This window comes from Lissotriton helveticus, chromosome 7, assembly GCF_964261635.1.
Source record: "Lissotriton helveticus chromosome 7, aLisHel1.1, whole genome shotgun sequence".
In the NCBI taxonomy this organism is placed as follows: Eukaryota; Metazoa; Chordata; class Amphibia; order Caudata; family Salamandridae; genus Lissotriton; species Lissotriton helveticus.
Genome location: NC_136068.1, coordinates 1,549,217,674 through 1,549,241,713, shown reverse-complemented (window position 1 = coordinate 1,549,241,713; position 24,040 = coordinate 1,549,217,674). Strand labels below are relative to the sequence as shown.

General features: G+C 56.7%; 1 protein-coding gene across 2 annotated transcripts in view; it reads left to right on the top strand.

Annotated features, from left to right (window-relative positions):
- The window catches only part of PPP1R12C (protein phosphatase 1 regulatory subunit 12C), a 1,267,429-nt gene that overhangs the window by 602,978 nt on the left and 640,411 nt on the right, over positions 1–24,040 (top strand). For both annotated transcript variants that reach the window (XM_078655015.1, XM_078655016.1), the window contains exon 10: positions 22,368–22,550. In XM_078655015.1, coding sequence (XP_078511141.1) covers positions 22,368–22,550 — 183 coding nt within the window. The remainder of the gene's footprint in view (positions 1–22,367; positions 22,551–24,040) is intronic.

Here is a 24,040-nt window from a genome sequence, read left to right as displayed (position 1 = left end):
ACCCACGCTAGGGAGGCATTAGTATTTTTACAGAAAGCCTCGGACCCCTTAACATTATGTAGTATTATGAATTAAGGTAGCGGTCCGTTTAAGACATACCAGGGGAGAAGAATGAAATGTCTCAAATTTTATGCCTTTTAAGTGTTATACATTGTTTCACTGTTTGCATTTTACGCTTTGTTTATACTCTGTACAAAGAATCTTGGATATGTTTAATGACTTTTTACTATGTATATATGTGTGTGCTTTTATGGTGATTTTTAATCACCGAATAAAGATTCTTTGAATTGAAAATTGAATTGTGTGTGTGGGGCTGTGTGTGGCTGTGTGTGTGTGTGGCTGTGGCTGTGTGTGTGTGGCTGTGGCTGTGTGTGTGTGGCTGTGTGTGTGGCTGTGGCTGTGTGTGTGGCTGTGGCTGTGTGTGTGGCTGTGGCTGTGTGTGTGGCTGTGGCTGTGGCTGTGTGTGGCTGTGGCTGTGTGGCTGTGTGTGTGTGGCTGTGTGTGTGTGGCTGTGTGTGTGTGGCTGTGTGTGTGTGGCTGTGTGTGTGTGGCTGTGTGTGTGGCTGTGTGTGTGGCTGTGTGTGTGGCTGTGTGTGTGGCTGTGTGTGTGGCTGTGTGTGTGGCTGTGTGTGTGGCTGTGTGTGTGGCTGTGTGTGTGGCTGTGTGTGTGGCTGTGTGTGTGGCTGTGTGTGTGGCTGTGTGTGTGGCTGTGTGTGTGGCTGTGTGTGTGGCTGTGTGTGTGGCTGTGTGTGTGGCTGTGTGTGTGGCTGTGTGTGTGGCTGTGTGTGTGGCTGTGTGTGTGGCTGTGTGTGTGGCTGTGTGTGTGGCTGTGTGTGTGGCTGTGTGTGTGGCTGTGTGTGTGGCTGTGTGTGTGGCTGTGTGTGTGGCTGTGTGTGTGGCTGTGTGTGTGGCTGTGTGTGTGGCTGTGTGTGTGGCTGTGTGTGTGGCTGTGTGTGTGGCGGTGTGTGTGGCGGTGTGTGTGGCGGTGTGTGTGGCGGTGTGTGTGGCGGTGTGTGTGGCGGTGTGTGTGGCGGTGTGTGTGGCGGTGTGTGTGGCGGTGTGTGTGTGTGTGTGGCGGTGTGTGTGTGTGTGTGGCGGGGTGTGTGTGTGTGTGGCGGGGTGTGTGTGTGTGTGTGGCGGGGTGTGTGTGTGTGTGTGGCGGGGTGTGTGTGTGTGTGTGGCGGGGTGTGTGTGTGTGTGTGGCGGGGTGTGTGTGTGTGTGTGGCGGGGTGTGTGTGTGTGTGTGTGGCGGGGTGTGTGTGTGTGTGTGGCGGGGTGTGTGTGTGTGTGTGGCGGGGTGTGTGTGTGTGTGGCGGGGTGTGTGTGTGTGTGGCGGGGTGTGTGTGTGTGTGGCGGGGTGTGTGTGTGTGTGGCGGTGTGTGTGTGTGTGTGGCGGTGTGTGTGTGTGTGTGGCGGTGTGTGTGTGTGTGTGGCGGTGTGTGTGTGTGTGTGGCGGGGTGTGTGTGTGTGGCGGTGTGTGTGTGTGTGGCGGTGTGTGTGTGTGTGGCGGTGTGTGTGTGTGTGGCTGTGTGTGTGTGTGGCTGTTGGACCCGGCCTCATGGCGTGGTCCTACTCCTTCCACATGGCGAGCCCAGAACGACATCGGCCCTCCACCCAGCAGCGGGCAGCCCGTTTGCCCGACACTGCACGCCCCAACATTGCTGGTCCGGCCACCATCCCGGACCCCCACTACCGACCTGGCCCTATCGTGGGCCCCTCACGACATAAGCATGAGGCCGCGCCCGACTCCATCTTGGGCCCACCACGTCACGACCACGTGACCTCTGCTCCGGCTCCGGCCCGGGCCCCAGCGAAGCCCAGACATCGAGGCACCAAGATCCACCCAGGTGGTCGAGTGGCCACTCGACAGATCCCGGAGAAGAGGGTGTTTCGATGGCCTTCCAGCCGTCCCCGGACGCCTGGTTTCGATCGCCCTCCGGCCTCCCTGGGCGCTGGCTCCACCCCCCTGCTGGGGGTCTGGACACCATCATCCCGGCCCTTCTGACCCCCAGGCGCGAGGGTCCGGACATCAAAGAACTCCAGTCCTATATCTGGGCCAGCCCTGGATTAGGAAGTCAGTTGTATCCTGGACTGGAGAGCCTGCTGGGGCTGCCGCGGCCTACCTTGCTGAAACCCTCTTGAGAGCCTGCTGGCGCTGCCGCGGCCTACCTTGCTGAACCATCTGAGAGCCTGCTGGCGCTGCCGCGGCCTACCTTGCTGAACCATCTGAGGGCCTGCTGGCGCTGCCGCGGCCTACCTTGCTGAACCATCTGAGGGCCTGCTGGCGCTGCCGCGGCCTACCTTGCTGAACCATCTGAGAGCCTGCTGGCGCTGCCGAGGCCCACCTTGCTGAACCATCTGAAAGCCTGCTGGCGCTGCCGCGGCTCGAACCCCTCGGAACCCCCCAGCTCGAGGATTGAGAGCTGTGCGTAGGGTATCCCTTCCTCCGCCCAGAGCTAGACTGTCCCGCTACCTACCCCCCTTTCCGAGACTTTACGGATCCTTCGATCCATCTGTATATACTGCCAAGAGCCAGCAACCTTTTCTACTTATAAAAGCTTAAGAACTTGATCTCTGGTGTGGTGTCCGTTTGTAGTGTTGTGATTACTCGGCTGTACGATCCTCGGAGAGGGCCCTCATTCAGGAGGCCCCTCCGTAACGCTCGGCTACTTCTCGAAGGAGAGGCGGACCTAGGGGTGGCCAGTCAGACCTCTTCTGCCTCCCCCGGGGTCGCCTTTCTAACATTGGTGGCAAGCGCCGGGATCCGAGCCCACGCAGATCGTACAGAGAGTAATTCACTCACTACCAAGAAAAACCCACTACGACCATGAACACAGAATTCCAGAAAGAGAAAATGGAAGACTACAGCCACAAGGAGCTAAAGCAATTCTGCAAAGAGCTAGGCATCGCTACCACTGGCTTAAGCACCAAAGACTTTAAATCGGCCCTGCAGGCCTGGGTGGACGCCGGCGAGGCGCCACCCCCGAGTGAAGATAACCCGGGCCCGAACGGCGGCCCGGAGGCCGAGACGAACCCAGCGGGAGGGAGACCCGCAAACCCAGACGCGGGCCTCTCCCACGAAGACGCCCGAGAACGAGAGAGGAACCGGCTCCACAAGTTGGATCTTGCTCGACTCAGACAAGAAGGAGAAATCCAACTGGCAGAAAGGAAGTTAGCCCTCGAGGAGAAAAAACTCATGCTCGAGCACGAGCGCGTCTCCAAAGAAATGGAACTTAAAGCCAAGGCAAACGAGTCTGCCATCGCCGGGGGTAAGACCTCACCCCCGCCGGTGGACACAAAGGTGCACATACCCAAGGATGTCGTCAAAGAGTACCATAAGAACGACGACATCCAACAGTGGTTCAAAGCCTACGAGGTCGCCATGGCTGCCCATCAAGTACCCCTCAATGACTGGGGCGCCGGCCTGTGGGGGAAGTTTATCAACGAAGGGACGCCCTGCTGGAGCTCCCTGATACTGAGATGACCTCGTACGAGCACATGAAGACCGCCCTCCTCACTCGCTACGGACTCACCCCCGAGATGTACCGGCAGCGATTCAGAGACTGCAAGAAAATCCCCGGTACCACGTGGGTGGAGTACGTGAACTTTTACAGCAGAGCCTTCGAGGGGTGGGTCAGGGGCTGCCAGGCCACCACCTACCAGCAGTTGATTTTTATTTTATTTTTTTCCAAAACCTTTATTGGAGTAAGCATAGAAAAGTACAAGAATGGGCCTACAACCTCACGGGCTGGCCGCTAATAACAAGGCAAAATGCATGTAAGAAAAATATACACCCGTGGATAGGTACAGCTCAAGTACAGAGCATTACTCTATAGACATCACAGAACAATTTGTATTTTTATTTTTTACAAAAAGAAAACATAAACACTAAAGGCGAATGGACGATAATTAAGGTCAGCCCAAAGAGCGGAGGGGACGGTTCCACGATCAGGAGAACACACCCAGAGCCCGGAGGCTCCAATCAAGTCGGGGAGGGGGGGGAGGGGAGCAGCGGGGAGAACCGGAAGTATAAAAAACCTTACGGAAAGGTTCCGGGAACTCTAGTCTAGGGAGAAAGGACAATCTCAGCAGTGTTTTCAAGGGGAGGGGTGCAAATACCCCCACGATAATCATTCCACTGGCCCCAAACCTTCGTCCACGCCCTGGGTCTGCCCCTGGCCACATAAACCGTCTTCTCACGAAACATGGACCAGTCCATATTGTCTTCCCACCTCGAGACCTCAGGGGACCTGGAAGCGCCCCAGAGTTGCGCGACATCCCGCTTCGCAATCATGTAACCAAGGGTAGCCCATCTGGTCTGGGCCACAGAGTAGTCAGTGGGTTCCCATACATTCAACAGACATCTGCGAGGCTCCGGTCGCAGGGCCACATCCGTAACAGCAGTCATCACCTCAAGCACAGCAGTCCAATAAGCAGCTATAACCGGGCGCTCCCAAAGGATATGCAAAAAGGTCGCACTCAAGCCACATCCACGCTTGCATAGCCCATCCGAAGAAAAGCCCATCGTAACCAGACGCGGACCAGTGACATAGACTCGATGAAGAATCTTAAGCTGAACCAAACGGAGACGGGCAGGAATGGCCACCTCCTTGGGAGAAGAGAGCGCCGATTGCCAATCCTCGTCGTCCAGTTCCAACCCATCGCGAACCCAAGCCTCCCGAAGTCGGACCAGTAAGTCCACCCGATTATTAATCAACTTCTTGTAAATCAGAGAAATAGTGCTATCGGGAAGATGCCCATCAAGGACACGGTCCTCGAGGGGGGAAGATTCAGGCAAGGCCTCATCAGGAACCAAGACTGAGGCGAGGGCATGTCGGACCTGCAGGTAGCGAAAAAATTCCCTACCACTCAAACCATATTCCGCCTGGAGGGCCTGGAACGACTTCACACAACCGTTCGAGTACACGTCACCCACCTTACAGATCCCAATCACATCCCAGCGGTCGAAACCCTTGGTAGACCAGAGTCCGCCCAAACGTTCGGATGCATAAAGCGGTGTCGCTAACGTCAATCGATCCTCCCACCCCAAACTCACACTCGCAGCCCACCACACCGTTACTGCAATCCTGGATGGGCCCACAAGATGGCGCCCGTCCGATCGGGAATAAAGCGCTCTAGTAAAGTCCCCACCCGGAAGCTGGAGTCTGTCCATCTCGAATGCAGGATTACGACCCGGGGAAAACATCACATGATTAATGGCAGACAACTGGGAAGCCCAATAATATCGCTTGAGCGCCATGCCCCCGTCATACCAGGGCATGGTGAGCTTTGCGAGTGCGATACGGGGTCGCCCATCCCATATCAACTGCCGTTGAAGACTCTCAATCTCTTGGAAATAGGTCTTAGGGATAGCGTCATAGGAGTTGTGAAGCGCGTAAAGGAATCGCGGCAAGGACATCATTTTAAACAGGGCCGCCCTGCCCAGCGGTGATAAAGGAAGCTTGCGCCAACGGGCCACATCCAGTCGCAGTCTAAGCAACGGTGGGAGGAGATTATGCTCAAAGCGGAGCGTCGGGTCCAACGTAATAAAAATCCCTAAGTACTTGAAGCCCGATTGGACCACTTGAATAGGAAGTCTACTCGGCAAGGGGGGCAAAACCCCCGAAAGAACATATACACAGGACTTGGCCCAATTAATAACGAGGCCCGAGTTGGCCCCAAAAGAAGCAAGAACATCAAACAGAACAGACAGAGATTTACGCGGGGAGGTGAGGTATAAAAGGATATCGTCCGCGTAAAGCGAAACGCGGTCCTCAAAGTCCGGAGACCAGCGAATCCCCTTGAGAGACGGTTCCCACCGGAGCCAGGCAGCCAACGGTTCCAAGGCGAGAGCAAACAGTAATGGAGACAAGGGGCATCCCTGACGGGTACCCCTGCCGAGGGTTAAAGGAGCCGAGACCCTACCATTCACCACCACTTGCGCCAGAGGTGCCGCGTACAGCAACTTGACCCAACCAATAAAATCAGGCCCAAAACCAAATTTCTCAAGAGCCGCCCAAAGATAGGGCCACTCCACCGTGTCGAAGGCCATGGATGCATCCAACGATGCCAAAATGGCCGGCTCAGTCAGAAGCCCCGCCCTCGCGATCGCGCCGTGAAGACGACGTAGGTTCAGAGCCGTGTTGCGATGTGGGATAAATCCAGATTGATCCGGATGGACCAAGTCACTAATGACCGTCAAGAGACGGGTGGCCAGGAGTTTCGCCAACACCTTGGGTTCAACATTTAGTAGGGATATGGGTCTATAGGAGGAACAAAGATCACGTGGTTTGCCCTCCTTGGGGATGACAACTATCGTGGCTAGTCTCTGATCATAAGGGAGAATACCCCGTTCCCGGGACTCCAGAAACATGACGCGGAGATACGGAGCAAGCCTATCCGGACGCAATTTGTACAATTCGATTGGCAACCCGTTCGGGCCCAATGCTTTGCCAGAACGGAGGGAACGGATGGCAGTAGCTATCTCATCAACCGTAAAGGGGGAGTCCAACGCCACACGGTCCAAATCAGAAACAATGGGCAGGGCTATATCCCGCAACAGAAGGCGAGAGTCAACCACATCCCTCACAGACACAGGGGTATACACCACACGGAAGTACTCGGCAAACCGGTCAACTATCCCAATCGGGTCCGTTACACTCACACCACAGGCAGACTGAATCACGGGCACCACACGATTAGCTCTCTCCTTCTTATCCAGCCACGCCAGCAATTTACCCGCTTTATCACCCACATCATACAAACGTCCCTGTTGCTCCCGAAACATCACTTTGGCGGCATCCGTGACCAAGGACTTATAATCAAATTGTTTCAGACCCAGGGCATGGAGCTTCTCAGGCGTGACACCAGATTCCAAGCCCTCCTCCAGTACAGAAATTTCCCCCTCAAGATCAACCACTTCTCTATTCCTCGCTCTCTTAGCCTCAGCAATAAGGGAGAGGGCCTGCCCACGAATCAGTCTTAAAGGCCTCCCACAGGGACACAGCAGATGAAACCGACCCCTCGTTATCCAGAAAATACGAGTCGAGGGACTTAAGTAAAAGGGTGCGGGTCTCAGGGGAGGTAAGGTACCACGGATTAATGGGAGCCACCCTGCCCGCTGCATCCACCCCAACCTCAAAACGAAGCCAGAGCGGAGAGTGGTCAGAGATACCCCTGGGCAAGTGCACAATCTCACGCACAGCCGGGGACTGAGCCGCAGGCATCAGGAAATAATCCAGCCGAGACAAACTCCCATGGGCCCCGGAGTGAAAGGTGTACTGCAGCTGCGTAGGATTCAAAAGCCTCCAGCAGTCCACTAGGCCGAAGGTATCCAAAAAGCCACCCAACCACTGCTGAGCCGCCGGGGTATCCCTAGGAGGGTGGCGATCATGAATGCCAGAGACTACCGAATTAAAGTCACCAGCCAGAAAGAGAGTACTATCAGGAAGGTCCAACAAGACACGGCCCAAATCTGAAAAGGTGGAAGTCTGCAAGCCGGGGGGCACATAAACAGTTAATAAGGAGAGGGTACGGCCTTCATACCGACCCACAAGGACAGCATACCGCCCCCGGTCATCCTGTATAACATCATCAATAGCCAGGGGGAGGGAAGCCCGAATGAGGATACCCACACCCCTGGAACCCGAGGTGAACCCCGAATGTGCTACGAGGTGATAGCCCCACCTGTTCATTGCATGACAGACATTGCCTATCAAATGAGTCTCCTGCAGGAAAACAACGTCGGGAGATAAACGTCGTATACATTTCAACACCACACTGCGTTTGATACGATCACCCAGACCATTAACGTTCCACGAAACAAATCTCAACCCGCTACCCCCCATCCCACCCGACAAAGCCCAAACCCCCCATCAATGAGCACGACCACAAAAAGCAATTCAAATACAGAATAAAGTCGCCTTGAACACAGAACATACAAACAATGAACTTCCCAACCACCCACCCCCCAAATAACAGGAAAACACCCCCCACCCTGCACCCCTGCAAAAAGCTAAAAAGCCACCCCAACCTGCAGTGTGCCTGTCGCCCAAGAACCCCTATTCTACACGAAGACCCCGGAGGAGGAAAGGCTCCGTCCCACCCGCCCCCCGATCAATAAATAACGAGAATAAGACCATACATCAAAACACATATGAGGTAGAGGAACATAGGCTTACATCCCTGGGAAAGTCATACAAAACAAGGCATCAGTCAAAAACGAAACGTTTAGCTCTCAACACCACCTTCAGCACCGCCCGGGTGGGCTTCGGACTCAGTCTCAGGAGGTCGATTAGGCAGGGAGTCCAGCCAGTCATTCACAGCCTCTGGCCGATCAAAAAAGAAAGTTCGATCATCATGCTCCACCCGCAGCCTGGTCGGAAAGAGCATTGCGTAACGCATCCCCAAGTCCCTAAGACGTTTCTTGGCACCACGAAATCCCATCCGCTGCTTCTGGACCTGTTGGGAAAAGTCCGGATAAAAGTTCACCGTGGCATTTTCAAAGGCTACTGGGCCCTTCGCCCGCGAGGCCTGCAGGATAGCGTCCCGATCTCTGTAGTGGAAAAGCTTGGCAACAATAGGTCTCGGCGGGGCGCCAGGCTTGCCCTGGCCCCCCGGAACACGATGTGCGCGCTCCACTGCGAAAAATTTACTAAGGCCAGACGGTGAAAGGTGATTCTGGATAAGATCTTCAACCAGGAGATCAACCGAGTGGGGTTCTGGATTCTCCGGCACACCAACCACGCGAACATTACAGCGACTCCCCCTGTTCTCAAAATCCTCCAAGCGCCGGGTCATGAAATCGTTCACCCTGCGGAGATTGCCAATCTCCGTCTGAATATCAGAGACGTCCGTCGTGAGGCTGGAAGATTTGATATCCAACGATTTCACCTTTTCGTTCGTCTTGGAGAGATCGGCTCGAATCAAATTGACCTCAATCGCCACAGTGTCCAGTTTGTGGGCAATGTTTCATACTGGTGGCCTATGGATTCCCTCATGCCAGAAATGGCGCCCATGATGTCTTGCAAGGAGGGCTCCGGCGACGCATCTAGTACTTCGTCCGACGCAGTGGGACCGGGCAGGGCAGCTCCGGGGGACCCCTTAGAGTGGGTATAACGATCCATGACATTAGATTGAACCGGACCCCCGCGCAGAGGTGCCTTCGTCTTGCGCGTCTCTCGGTCCCCTCTGCCCGCCATTTTGAAGATGCGTCACAAGCAATGTCACCAGGGTCGACAGGCCGAGCACCAGAAACGGAGGCCCCTGGACCAAAGGACTACAAGAGATGTAGCACCAGGATAGATGCAGCCCACTCCAGAAACAGTGCAGCCAAGGGCCAAACAACCTACGTGGAGCGCGGCCGCAGCTCTGGCCCAGCCCTCTCACCAATGTCCCAGTCCGAGGCAGAAACGAAACCGAAACTTAAGAGGGGGTCTCACACGACCAATCCCCCTGCCGTTGTTGTTCAACTCCAAGACGGCCACCGAACCTCACCCAGTCCCGGGCGCACTTCGAGGGCGGAGCCCAAAAGTTCAAGTGAACATAATTCAGACACCCGAGGTCCAAATTCGTTTACGAAAAGTCCAGGTAGATCAGCCCAACGTCCTCTATATGAATCCTCGCAAAAATTCAGGATTAAATCAGGATATTAAGCCGGGAGCGGCGTGGGTCCGGGGAGCGCTGTGCTCACGCGGCCATCTCGGATGCCCGCCAAGCTCCTCCTCCTACCAGCAGTTGATTGACCTCATTCTATGGGAACATCTGTCCAATAACTGCTTCATCGAACTCCGGCAACACCTCCTCGACAGCAAATTGACTGAGCCACGAAAACTCGCTGTCGAGGCGGATAGATGGGTGAGCACCCGAGTTCCCCGGAGTCCACTGGGAGACTACGGCCGGGGATCCCCGGGGAACCACCGACCACGAGGCGGCGGAGTAGGCCAGAGCCGGGGTCGAGACGTCCCCCAGGGGTCCTCCCCCACCTCCACGTCGCCCTCCCTGGGCCCAAGGGGGGGCCCTCCAGCCAGACCGGGGCCCCGCCCGAACGTGACGTGCCACAGATGTCAGCGACTGGGTCATTATGTGAATGACCCCCTCTGCCCAATGAATCACCGACCCGGCACCACCGGTCCCCCAACCCCCTTTCTTCCCCCAGATCGCAGCCGCTGCCCTGGGGGAAGAAAGGAGTGAGGAGGAGGACGATAACCCCGAGCAAGCCGAGTGGGAGCCCGCCGCCATGACCTTAGCATGCCTGGGTACTCACGACCTGATCCCCCGAGGCCCGATCCCCGGCAACACCCAGAAATACCGCCAGTGGGTCACCATCAATGGACGCCGGACCGAAGCCCTCCGTGACACTGGGGCCAGCGTGACAGCGGTCCGCGGCCATCTGGTGACCCCGGAACAGATCCTTCCTAACGTCCTGTGTCCAGTCCGATCCGCAGATCACTCCGAAACTATGTGCCAGATGGCCCGCATCCCCTTCGAGTGGGGGGGAGTGTCGGGCGTGCTGAAAGTGACTGTCCGCGACGATGCCCCCGTGGACTGTCTCCATGGGAACGACCTAGAAAGTTCCCCCTGGGCTAACGTCGAACGGAGAGAGCACCTGGGGATGCTAGGCCTTCCCGAGTGGGTCTGTGCGACCACCCGCTCCATGACCGCCCGAGCCTCCACCCCAGCGGGGGAAGCTCCCACCGAGGAGCCGGAGTGGCCCGCCCCTCCGCCGCCCGTCGTCCCCGAGGACGCCGACCCCGAGCACGGCCCCCAAGGGCCCAACCAAGAAGATCTCACCGATCTCGACCACCTCCCAGAACTCGCCCAATGGCGCCAAGAAGGTGGCCCCACCGCTAACAGTTCCGGCAGGAGCAGAAAACCTGTCCCTCCCTCGAAGGGATTCGACAGCAAGCCGCTACCCAAGCAGCTGGAGACCCCGCGGGTGTGTGGCGCGGTGTGTGTGTGTGGCGCGGTGTGTGTGTGTGGCGCGGTGTGTGTGTGTGGCGCGGTGGCTGTGTGTGTGGCGCGGTGGCTGTGTGTGTGGCGCGGTGGCTGTGTGTGTGGCGCGGTGGCTGTGTGTGTGGCGCGGTGTGTGTGTGTGGCGCGGTGTGTGTGTGTGGCGCGGTGTGTGTGTGTGGCGCGGTGTGTGTGTGTGGCGCGGTGTGTGTGTGTGGCGCGGTGTGTGTGTGTGGCGCGGTGTGTGTGTGTGGCGCGGTGTGTGTGTGTGGCGCTGTGTGTGTGTGTGGCGCTGTGTGTGTGTGTGTGGCGCTGTGTGTGTGTGTGTGTGGCGCTGTGTGTGTGTGTGTGTGGCGCTGTGTGTGTGTGTGTGGCGCTGTGTGTGTGTGTGTGGCGCTGTGTGTGTGTGTGTGGCGCTGTGTGTGTGTGTGTGGCGCTGTGTGTGTGTGTGTGGCGCTGTGTGTGTGTGTGGGGCTGTGTGTGTGTGTGTGTGTGGGTGTGGGGCTGTGTGGGTGTGTGGGTGTGGGGCTGTGTGGGTGTGTGTGTGTGGGTGTGGGGCTGTGTGGGTGTGTGTGTGTGTGTGGCTGTGTGTGTGTGTGGCGCTGTGTGTGTGTGTGTGGGTGTGTGTGGCTGTGTGTGTGTGTGGCTGTGTGTGTGTGTGTGGCTGTGTGTGTGGCGGTGTGTGTGTGTGGCGGTGTGTGTGTGTGGCGGTGTGTGTGTGTGGCGGTGTGTGTGTGTGGCGGTGTGTGTGTGGCGGTGTGTGTGTGTGTGTGTGTGGCGGTGTGTGTGTGTGTGTGTGTGGCGGTGTGTGTGTGTGTGTGTGGCGGTGTGTGTGTGTGTGGCGGTGTGTGTGTGTGTGTGTGGCGGTGTGTGTGTGTGTGTGTGGCGGTGTGTGTGTGTGTGTGTGGCGGTGTGTGTGTGTGTGTGTGTGTGTGTGTTAGAAAGGCGACCCCGGGGGAGGCAGAAGATGTCTGACTCACCACCCCTAGGTCCACCTCCCCGTCGAGAAGTAGCCGAGCGTTTACCGAGAGGCCTCCTGAACGAGGGTCCTCTCCTAGGATCGTACAGCAGAGTAATCACAACACCACAGATAGACACCACACAAGAGGTCAAGTTCTTAAGCTTTTATAGCTAGTAAAAAGGTTGCGGGTTTTTGGTAGTATGTACAAGCAGATCGAGGGATCTGTAAAGTCTCGTAAAGAGGGGTAAGGTAGCGAGACAGTCTTACTCTGGGCGGAGGACGGGATACCCTACGCACAGCTCTCAATCCTCGAGCCGGGGGGGTTCCGAGAGGTCGAGCCGCGGCAGCGCCAGCAGGCTACTAGATGGTTCAGCAGGATAGGCCGCGGCAGCGCCGGCAGGCTCTCGGAAGGTTCAGCAAGGTAGGCCGCGGCAGCGCCAGCAGGCTCTCAGATGTTTCAGCAAGGTAGGCCGCGGCAGCGCCAGCAGGCTCTCAGATGTTTCAGCAAGGTAGGCCGCGGCAGCGCCAGCAGGCTCTCAGAAGGTCGTCGGGTTACGGATGAGTTCGTCTGGTGTCGGCCGTGACAGCGTCAGCAGGGCTTCAAGTCCAGGATACAACTGGCGTCCCACTCCGGGGCGGGCCCAGATATAGGACGGAGGTCCTTTGATGTCCGGACCCTCGCGCCTGGGGGCCAGAGGGGCCGAGATGATGGTGTCCAGACACCCAGCAGGGGGGTGGAGCCAGCGCCCAGGGAGGCCGGAGGGCGATCGATACCGGGCGTCCGGGGACGGCTGGAGGGCCATCGAAACTCCTCTCCCTCCGGATCTGTCGAGTGGCCACTCGACCACCTGGGTGGATCTTGGTGCCTCGATGTCTGGGCTTCGCTGGGGCCGAGGCCACGCGGTCGTGACGTGGTGGGCCCAAGATGGAGTCGGGCCCGGCCTCGTGCTTAGGTCGTGAGGGGCCTACGCTGGGGCCAGGCCGATGATGGGGGTCCGGGATGGTAGCCGGATCGGTGGTGTTGGGGCGTGCAGGGTCGGGCAGAATGGGCCGCCCGAGGTCCGGAGGAGGGCTGATGTCGTCCGGGGCCCGCCATGCGGGAGGGGTAGGACCACGCCATGAGGCCGGGTCCAACACGCGTCCCCCCAGGAGAGTCACCCACTTTCTTGGGGATTCTCCACGCCGAGGCGGAAGAATCTGGACAGGCCGTCGGCATTGGCGTGGTCGTTGCCGGGGCGATGCTCCACAGTGAAATCCATCCCCTGTAGAGAGATGGACCAGCGCAGCAGTTTCGGGTTTTCTCCCCGCATCTGCATCAACCAACGCAGGGGCTGGTGGTCGGTCTGGACTCGGAAGTGGGTGCCGAAGAGGTAGGGCCGGAGCTTCTTGAGGGCCCACACCACGGCAAAGGCTTCCCTCTCGATGGTGCTCCACCGCTGTTCTCTTGCCAGGAGGCGTCGGCTGATGAAGGCCACAGGCCGGTCGATTCCTTCGGGGTTAACTTGGGACAGGACCGCCCCGATGCCGTGCTCCGAGGCGTCGGTTTGGACTACAAACTCTCTGCTGTAGTCGGGGGCCTGGAGCACAGGGGCGGTGCACATGGCAGTCTTTAAAGTCTCAAAGGCTGTCTGGCACGCGGGGGTCCAGTGCACCTTCTGGGGTAGTTTCTTTGAGGTCAGTTCTGTGAGGGGCCCCACAATGCTCCCGTAGTCTTTTATAAATCGCCGATAGTATCCGGTGAGCCCCAGGAAGGCTCGGACGGCGGTCTGGGTGACCGGGGGCTCCCAGGCCCGGATGGCGTCTATCTTTGGTTGGAGGGGAGCCACTTGGCCGCTCCCCACTTGGTGGCCCAGATAGGTCACGGACCCTTGGCCTATCTGGCACTTGCTGGCTTTGATGGTGAGTCCAGCCCGCCGGAGGGCCGTCAGGACTTCCCAGAGGTGGGACAGGTGCTCATCCCAGTGAAGGCTGTACACCGCAATGTCATCGAGATAGGCGGCGCTGTATTCTTCTAGACCGGCCAGCACCTGATTTACTAGCCTCTGAAAGGTGGCCGGCGCATTTTTCATGCCGAAGGGCATTACTTTGAAGTGATAGTGGCCATCTGGCGTCGAGAAGGCCGATCGTTCTTGTGCACCAGGGGTAAGGCCGATCTGCCAATACCCCGCCGTGAGGTAGAAGGTGCTGAGGTATCTGGCGGCCCGAGGCGATCGATCAGTTTATCCGCCCTGGGGATGGGATGTGCGTCGGTCCTGGTGACGGCATTCAGTCCCCGGTAGTCAACACAGAACGGGAGCTCGGGCGCTGCTCCGGGGGAAGCAGCTTTCGGTACCAGGACCCCCGGCGTGAGGGAAAACAGATCTGCAAACTGCCCCAGCAGCTTCCGACAGTCTTGTTGCTGCTCGGGGGTCAGGGTAGAGGAGAGCCGGACCCCTTCGAAGGAGCCGTCTTTCTCGGTGGTGCTGAGGAGATCTGGTAGTGGCTCGGAGTCGTCTTCAGCTCCGTCATCGGTCGCCAGCAGCAGGCTCAGTTCGGCGCGTGCAAAGTGCGGCTTGTGCCGGTTAGCGTGTAGAACCCGGAGGGGGTTCCTGGGGGACTCCATGTCTACCAGGTAGGTGACGGGGCTCTTGTGCTCCACCACCTTGAAGGGCCCCGTCCATTTGTCCTGGAGGGCACACGGTTCAACCGGGGACATGACCCAGACTTGCTGGCCCGGCTCTAACTCGATGGACGAGGCGTTCTGGTCATACCAGCGTTTCATCTCCTCCTGACTGGCTTCCAGGTTGGCCTCGGCAAGTTCCCTGAACCTCCGAGTCTGATTGCGGAGGGTCAGGAGGTACCGGTAGACATCCGGTGGGGCATCTCGAACTGCTGTCTCCCAGCCTTTCTTGACCAGGCTAAGGGGGCCTCGAACCGGGTGTCCGTACAAGAGTTCGAACGGGCTGAACCCCAGGGATTTCTGGGGTACCTCTCGGTAGGCGAACAGGAGGCAGGGCAGCAGGACATCCCATTTGCGCCGGAGGGGCTCTTTAGGCCCTTGATCATTCCCTTCAGTGTCCAGTTAAAGCGTTCCACTAGTCCATTTCCCTGGGGATGATACGGGGTGGTGAACTTATATGCGACCCCGCACTGTTGCCATAGGGACCGCATATGCTTCGAGATGAAGTTGGATCCCCGATCACTCACGACTTCTCGGGGGAAGCCTACTCTGGAGAAGATGCTCATGAGGGCTCGGCCCACCACGGGGGCCGTGATTGTTCGGAGAGGGATGGCCTCAGGATAGCGGGTGGCATGGTCCACCAGGACGAGGCTGAAACGGTGCCCCTGCGAGGTGCGAGGATCCAGGGGTCCTACGATGTCTATCCCCACTCGCTCGAAGGGGGTGGTTACCACAGGGAACGGCTGGAGCGGGGCTTTGACTTTCCCCCCGCTCTTCCCGCTGGCTTGACAGGTCGGGCAGGTCCTGCAGTGGTTCTGTACATCAGTGCGCATTTTTGGCCAGTAGAAATGGGTCACCAGGCGGCTGTAAGTTTTGTCCTGGCCCAGGTGCCCGGCGAGGGGCACATCATGTGCTAAGTTCAGGAGGAAGTCTCTGAACCGGAGGGGTACAACCAGCACCCGGCCGGCCCCTAGCTCGGCAATCTTCTGCTCACTGTAAAGGAGGTCGTTGTCCCAGTAGACCCAGTGGGACCCCGCGGGGTCTCCGGCGGCTTGCGTAGCGGCTTGCCGTCGCATCCCCTCGAGGGAGGGGCAGGCTTTCTGTTCCTGCCGGAACTGTTCGCGGGTGGGGCCACCTTCTTGGTGCCATTGGGCAAGTTCCGGGAGGCGGTCGATCTCGGTGAGATCTTCTTGGTCGGGCCCTTGGGGGCCGGGCCCGCTGTCGGCGTCCTCGGGGACGACTGGCGGCGGAGGTGCGGGCCATTCTGGCTCCTCTGTTGGAGCTTCCCCCGCTGGGGCGGAGGCTCGGGCGGACATGGAGCGGGTAGTCGCACAGACCCACTCGGGAAGGCCTAGCATCCCCAGGTGCTCTCTTCGTTCGACGCCAGCCCATGGGGAACTTTCCAGGTCGTTCCCAAGGAGGCAGTCCACGGGGGCATCGCCGCGGACAGTCACTTTCAGCACGCCCGACACTCCCCCCCCCCCCCCCCCCCCCACTCGAAGGGGATGCGGGCCATCTGACTCATAGTTTCGGAGTTATCTGCGGATCGGACTGGACACAGGACGTTAGGAAGGATCTGTTCCGGGGTCACCAGATGGCAGCGGACCGCTGTCACGCTGGCCCCAGTGTCACGGAGGGCTTCGGTCCGGCGACCGTTGATGGTGACCCACTGGCGGTACTTCGGGGTGTTGCCGGGGATCGGCCCTCGGGGGATCATGTCGTGAGTACCCAGGCAGGCTAAGGTCATGGCGGCGGGCTCCCACTCTGCCTGCTCGGGGTCGTCGTCCTCTTCCTCCCTTCTTTCTTCACCTAGGGCAGCTGCCGTGATCTGACGGGCTGGGGGCCCGGTGGTGCCGGGTCGCTGGTTCATCAGGCAGAGGGGGTGATTCGCATAATGCCCCTGTCGCTGGCATCTGTGGCACGTAACGTTCGGGCGGGGCCCCGGCCTGGCTGGGGGGGCCCCCTCTCCGGGCCAGGGATGGCGACGTGGAGGTAGGGGATGACCCCTGGGGGGTGTCTCGACCCCGGCTCTGGCCTACTCCGCCACCTCGTGGGCGGTGGTTCCCCGGGGACCTCTGTCCGTAATCTCCCATCATGTTCCGGGGAACTCGGGTGCTGGCCCACCGGTCTGCCTCGACAGCGAGTTTGCGTGGCTCAGTCAATTTGCTGTCGAGGAGGTGCTGCCGGAGTTCGACGAAACAGTTATTGGACATGTGTTCCCATAGAATGAGGTCGACCAACTGCTGGTAGGTGGTGACCTGGCAGCCCCGAGTCCACCCCTCGAAGGCTCTACTGTAATAGTTCACGTATTCTACCCACGTGGTACCGGGGATTTTTTTGCAGTCTCGGAATCGCTGCTGGTGCATCTCGGGGGTGAGTCCGTAGCGCGTGAGGAGGGCGGTCTTCATGTGCTCGTACGAGGTCCTCTCGGCATTAGGGAGCTCCAGCAGGGCGTCTCTCCCTTCGTTGATAAACTTCCCCCACAGGCCGGCACCCCAGTACCTGAGGGGTACTCGATGGGCGGCCATGGCGACCTCGTAAGCTTTGAACCACTGCTGGATGTCGTCGTTCTTATAGTACTCTTCGACGACATCCTTGGGTATGTGCACCTTCGTACCCACCGGGGGAGGTGAGGTCTTACTCCCGGAGGGGGTAGTCTCGCCTGCCTTGGTTTTAAATTCTAGTTCTTTGAGGACGCGCTCGTGCTCGAGCATGAGTTTCTTCTCCTCGAGGTCTCTTTGTCTTCGCTTTTCTTCCAGGTCTCCTTCTAGCCGTAGCTGCTCGAGGGCTAGCTTCCTTTCTGCCAGTTGGATCTCTCCTTCTTGTTTGAGTCGAGCAAGCTCCAACTCGTGGAGCCGGTTCCTCTCTCGTTCTCGGGCGTCTTCGGGGGAGAGGCCCGGGTTTGGGTTTGCGGGTCTCTCTCCCGCTGGGTTCAGCTGAGCCTCCGGGCCTCCGTTCGGGCCCGGGTTATCTTCCCTCGGGGGTGGCGCCTCCCCGGCGTCCACCCAGGCCTGCAGGGCCGATTTGAAATCTTCTTTGGTGCTTAAGCCAGTGGTAGCGATGCCTAGATCTTTGCAGAATTGCTTCAGTTCCTTGTGACTGTAGTCTTCCATTTTCTCCTTCTGGAATTCTGTGCTCATGGTCGCAGTGGGTTTTTCTGGGTAGCGAGTGAATCACTCTCTGTACGATCTGCGTGGGCTCGTATCCCACCGCTGCCACCAATGTTAGAAAGGCGACCCCGGGGGAGGCAGAAGATGTCTGACTGACCACCCCTAGGTCCACCTCCCCGTCGAGAAGTAGCCGAGCGTTTACCGAGAGGCCTCCTGAACGAGGGTCCTCTCCTAGGATCGTACAGCAGAGTAATCACAACACCACAGATAGACACCACACAAGAGGTCAAGTTCTTAAGCTTTTATAGCTAGTAAAAAGGTTGCAGGTTTTTGGTAGTATGTACAAGCAGATCGAGGGATCTGTAAAGTCTCGTAAAGAGGGGTAAGGTAGCGGGACAGTCTTACTCTGGGCGGAGGACGGGATACCCTACGCACAGCTCTCAATCCTCGAGCCGGGGGGGTTCCGAGAGGTCGAGCCGCGGCAGCGCCAGCAGGCTACTAGATGGTTCAGCAGGATAGGCTGCGGCAGCGCCGGCAGGCTCTCGGAAGGTTCAGCAAGGTAGGCCGCGGCAGCGCCAGCAGGCTCTCAGATGTTTCAGCAAGGTAGGCCGCGGCAGCGCCAGCAGGCTCTCAGATGTTTCAGCAAGGTAGGCCGCGGCAGCGCCAGCAGACTCTCAGATGTTTCAGCAAGGTAGGCCGCGGCAGCGCCAGCAGGCTCTCAGATGTTTCAGCAAGGTAGGCCGCGGCAGCGCCAGCAGGCTCTCAGATGTTTCAGCAAGATAGGCCGCGGCAGCGCCAGCAGGCTCTCAGATGTTTCAACAAGGTAGGCCGCGGCAGCGCCAGCAGGCTCTCAGAAGGTCGTCGGGTTACGGATGAGTTCGTCTGGTGTCGGCCGTGACAGCGTCAGCAGGGCTTCCAGTCCAGGATACAACTGGCGTCCCACTCCGGGGCGGGCCCAGATATAGGACGGAGGTCCTTTGATGTCCGGACCCTCGCGCCTGGGGGCCAGAGGGGCCGAGATGATGGTGTCCAGACACCCAGCAGGGGGGTGGAGCCAGCGCCCAGGGAGGCCGGAGGGCGATCGATACCGGGCGTCCGGGGACGGCTGGAGGGCCATCGAAACTCCTCTCCCTCCGGATCTGTCGAGTGGCCACTCGACCACCTGGGTGGATCTTGGTGCCTCGATGTCTGGGCTTTGCTGGGGCCGAGGCCACGCGGTCGTGACGTGGTGGGCCCAAGATGGAGTCGGGCCCGGCCTCGTGCTTAGGTCGTGAGGGGCCTACGCTGGGGCCAGGCCGATGATGGGGGTCCGGGATGGTAGCCGGATCGGTGGTGTTGGGGCGTGCAGGGTCGGGCAGAATGGGCCGCCCGAGGTCCGGAGGAGGGCTGATGTCGTCCGGGGCCCGCCATGCGGGAGGGGTAGGACCACGCCATGAGGCCGGGTCCAACAGTGTGGCTGTGTGTGGCTGTGTGTGTGTGTGTGTGTGTGTGTGTGTGGCTGTGTGTGTGTGTGTGGCTGTGTGTGTGTGTGGCTGTGTGTGTGTGTGTGGCTGTGTGTGTGTGTGTGTGTGGCTGTGTGTGTGTGTGTGGCTGTGTGTGTGTGTGTGTGTGGCTGTGTGTGTGTGTGTGTGTGTGTGTGGCTGTGTGTGTGTGGCTGTGTGTGTGTGGCTGGGTGTGTGTGTGGCTGTGTGTGTGTGTGGCTGGGTGGCTGTGTGTGTGTGTGTGTGTGGCTGTGTGTGTGTGTGGCTGTGTGTGTGTGTGGCTGTGTGTGTGTGTGGCTGTGTGTGTGTGTGGCTGTGTGTGTGTGTGGCTGTGTGTGTGTGTGGCTGTGTGTGTGTGTGGCTGTGTGTGTGTGTGGCTGTGTGTGTGTGTGGCTGTGTGTGTGTGGCTGTGTGTGTGTGGCTGTGTGTGTGTGGCTGTGTGTGTGGCTGTGTGTGTGTGGCTGTGGCTGTGGCTGTGTGTGTGTGGCTGTGGGTGTGTGTGTGTGGCTGTGGGTGTGTGTGGGTGGCTGTGGGTGTGTGTGGGTGGCTGTGGGTGTGTGTGTGTGGCTGGGTGTGTGTGGGTGGCTGTGTGTGTGTGTGTGGCTGTGTGTGTGTGTGTGGCTGTGTGTGTGTGTGTGGCTGTGTGTGTGGCTGTGTGTGTGTGTGTGTGGCTGTGTGTGTGTGTGTGGCGGTGTGTGTGTGTGGCGGTGTGTGTGTGTGTGGCGGTGTGTGTGTGTGGCGGTGTGTGTGTGTGGCGGTGTGTGTGTGTGGCGGTGTGTGTGTGTGGCGGTGTGTGTGTGTGGCGGTGTGTGTGTGTGGCGGTGTGTGTGTGTGGCGGTGTGTGTGTGTGGCGGTGTGTGTGTGTGGCGGTGTGTGTGTGTGGCGGTGTGTGTGTGTGGCGGTGTGTGTGTGTGGCGGTGTGTGTGTGTGGCGGTGTGTGTGTGTGGCGGTGTGTGTGTGTGGCGGTGTGTGTGTGTGTGGCTGTGTGTGTGTGTGTGGCTGTGTGTGTGTGTGGCTGTGTGTGTGTGTGGCTGTGTGTGTGTGTGGCTGTGTGTGTGTGTGTGGCTGTGTGTGTGTGTGTGGCTGTGTGTGTGTGTGTGGCTGTGTGTGTGTGTGGCTGTGTGTGTGTGTGGCTGTGTGTGTGTGTGGCTGTGTGTGTGTGTGTGTGGCTGTGTGGCTGTGTGGCTGTGTGTGTGTGTGTGTGGCTGTGTGGCTGTGTGTGTGTGTGGCTGTGTGGCTCTGGCTGTCTGTGTGTGGGTGGCTGGGTGGCTCTGGCTGTCTGTGTGTGGGTGGCTGGGTGGCTCTGGCTGTCTGTGTGTGGGTGGCTGGGTGGCTCTGGCTGTCTGTGTGTGGGTGGCTGGGTGGCTCTGGCTGTCTGTCTGTGTGTGGGTGGGTGGCTCTGTCTGTCTGTCTGTGTGTGGGTGGGTGGCTCTGTCTGTTTGTCTGTGTGTGGGTGGGTGGCTCTGTCTGTCTGTCTGTGGGTGGGTGGCTCTGTCTGTCTGCCTGTGGGTGGCTCTGTGTGTGGGTGCAAATGCAATAGGTCTCGCATTTGCGAGTGATTAAGCTATTGGCATTGTAAATGACAATGCCATTTTTTTTATGTTTTGGGGGAAAAAACATAAATAAAAATGTCATGAGCAATGCCAATAGCTCTAACTTTAACAATGCAGAGACCATTGCATTGTAAATGCTTGTTCTCTAAGGAGGCATTGGCCATTCATGGTAGTCTGCTTTGTGCATCATAAACATCAGGTGTACTGGATGCCATTATAAACCAGTCTGTTCCATCAGTATATACCTCATTCTCAACAATCTAATCCGTTTAAAGGAATCCATTGCTTTGAAGCCATCCATGGCAGTTAGACTGTTTGAAAGCACAAATTAGTAACAAAACATCAACAAAAAACGAAATGTTAAATGCATAAAATTACAAGTGTGCACCCCTTTTCTAAACTGAAAACATAAGTGAATAGAAAGCCAGGGCTGGTCTGCGTAATTTCTTGAAAAAAGATTGGTGCTGTTTGAAAAGTGCAAAATATATATATTTTTTCTGAGTAAATGTGACCATGAAGTCCAAAGTAGCAGCTTTCATATAAAGAGCATTAAAACTCAAAATGAAGAATGTGCAGTCCCCCATTGGAAAGAATAAGGAAAGGAAATGGTGTGGATTCAAGTACCAAAAACCGATCAATGTAAACTGTTGGCAAGTCTTTGAAAGAAACATGAATGTAGGAGTAAAGAAACAGTGCATTGTTCATGCATTAGTCACACATACTCTGAAAGCTAGGAAAGATAGTATAGATAGGGAGTATCAGCGGTTTGCAGAGAATATAAATCTCTGGGTTTGGATACGATTGGCTGAAGATGTTAGTAGTTTCCTGAGATTACCACAGAACATAAAAATATGTGAAAATCCATAGTTGGTTCTTTGAATAAAGCAGGGTGTGGAAGGACGAGAAGAACGTAAACAGGTTTGGTAATGGAGCGAAAGTGGTAACTAGTTTGGTGAAAAGGGAGATTACCTGCAAACAGTGAGGTAATGTGTGTGATTTGTTGCCAACTTCATTTTAAACCTTGGAAAATTGTGATTTTTGTTTGGTGAACTGTCATAGGACCAGAACAGTTTAAGCATCTGATTTTCTGTGCAAATTGTTGTAATCTGGCTTCTGACCTTGCAGGATTGATGTTTGTTGCAAACCTGAATATTTGTTTTGCATGGGTAAAGACCAAACTTCAGTTGCTGAAAGGTAAATCTTCAATTTCTGTTTGGACCTAAGCTAAGTATGACCAGGTAATGTGTGCAGCTTGTGTGAGCATTTGGATTTGTTGAGTTTCTTTCAAAGGTAGATAATCAAGTTGGGATGGGTCAACCTGTATGTGAATTTGCTGTAATAGGGTCTTAAGTGAGCAGCCAATGGAAGGCAGTGGTGGTTGTGATGTTGTAGTGATGCATGCTTCTTTCTGGGAGAGAGATACGTGTGAAATTAAGTTGTATGTCACTAGGTGCTTTAGTGGGCAATTCTTAAGTGCTCGTTTTGATTGGCTTCTTTAAATGGACAGGATGAAGTAGAGTGGCACCGTGATGTTACTTTGTTGTGACTAGTGAAATGTATTGCTTTGTTATCCCTTGTACATTTGGTGCAAGACTCTTCTTTGCCCACAGTTCCATCTGTGACCCTTTTCCTTCTTTTACTTTATCTCTGCAGTTCACAGAGGGGCTGAGCCACACTGCAGAGAAGGATGATTCTTTAGCCACATTGCGAGCTGGTCTGCGGAAAACTGGGAGCTTTGGAGTGCTACAAGATGCCAAGCTTGAAGATAACCATGCCAGTGAAGGTTGGGGCATCAAGCGCTCTGCATCTAGCCCTCGTTTGGACTCCGAAGAGAAGGTAAGACTATGCCTTTACTTTAGGACTGATTGCAGCAAACCTTTAAGTTCGAGGTATGATTTTTGTAGATTCACATGCTTTGCATTCTCCTGCCATTTAGTGTTGGGTCTAGATGTTTGAAGAAAAACAAAGAAGTCTTTCCTAGTCACAAGGTAAGGTGACTCCTCCTTTCGGTGATAGTGCGCATAGTCATCAACTCCATTTTTAGATTGTTTTTTTCCGCCTTCAGGTTCGGACGTGTTTTGCTGCGTTTCGGTTCGAAACCGTTCTTCGGGTTCCCCGTGACGCGCAATCCTCTCTACCCTCGATCGTATTGTTTCCATATGCGTTTCCCACTTCTCCGCGTATAGTATCGACATTGGAATAGACTTTCGATTGGAAAGCTTAGTGGATGGCCTTCAAGGCCTAACTGCACTGAGTCATCTCTCTGTCGATGGATTGGGCTCCATTTAAATTCTGTCCTCAGTGCCACGCGAAGTATCTGCGCACTAACTCAGACAAGGTGTGCAACTTGTGCTGGTCTCCGAAGCACAAAGAAGAAGAATGTGACGCTTGCAGATTGTTTTGATCGGAGAAGACTCTTCGCAATCGTTGGGCTCAATATAGAGAGATTCAGCGTCAAAGCATCGAAGACACGCCGGACATCTTCGGTGAAGACTCCGGCCAAGATGAAATGGAGGCATCGGTGGCAGAGGAAGAGGAATCCTTCCCCGAACAAGACTGACTCGGAGCTCGAGATAGACCTCAACGCCAAAGAACTCCCGCAGGGACAAGGTGACGTGAGTACAGACAACCCCTTGCCTCCACAAACTGTTTCGAAAAAACACAAGGCTGCGGCACCACCTCTGCCTCCTGGCCAAGGTCGGCACCAAGATAATGTTTCTGACGCACCGAAACAATGTGTTAGAGGCATATGAGCTGCAGATTACACACTGTGCATAGATCGCCACCTAGTGTTGGGCCCGGATGTTTGCAGTTTGTTGTTGTCCTGAAAAGTTCTTTGGAAGTCACAAGATAGGTGACTCCTCCTTTGGACCACATTGCTAATGGGCATCGGCTCCATCCTCAGATTGTTCTTTTCCGCCATCGGGCTCGGATGTGTTTCCTGCGCTCCGGTTTGGAACCGAATCTCCTTCTGCGCGCAATCCTCACCCAGTTCGACTGTATTGTTTCGAAAGCGCTCCACATCGACGCGATTCTTCACCACTTCAAAGTCTTCGATTCCGGTCGTCGACTAAGGCCTTCGGGCCTACCTAGGCCTCATCTTCTGGCTCATGGAAAGGACGCCATTCAAGAAGTGTCCTCATTGTGGGTCGAAGTTTCCCCACACCGATCTACATGAGGTGTGCAACCTTTGCCTCTCACCGGAGCACGAGGCCAAAGACTGTTCCACTTTTGCCTCTTTCCGCTCCAGGAAGACTATTCGTGACCGAGCGCGAAGAACAATGGCTCGCTCGTCAGCTTCAATCCTCGATTACATCTGTCGAGAG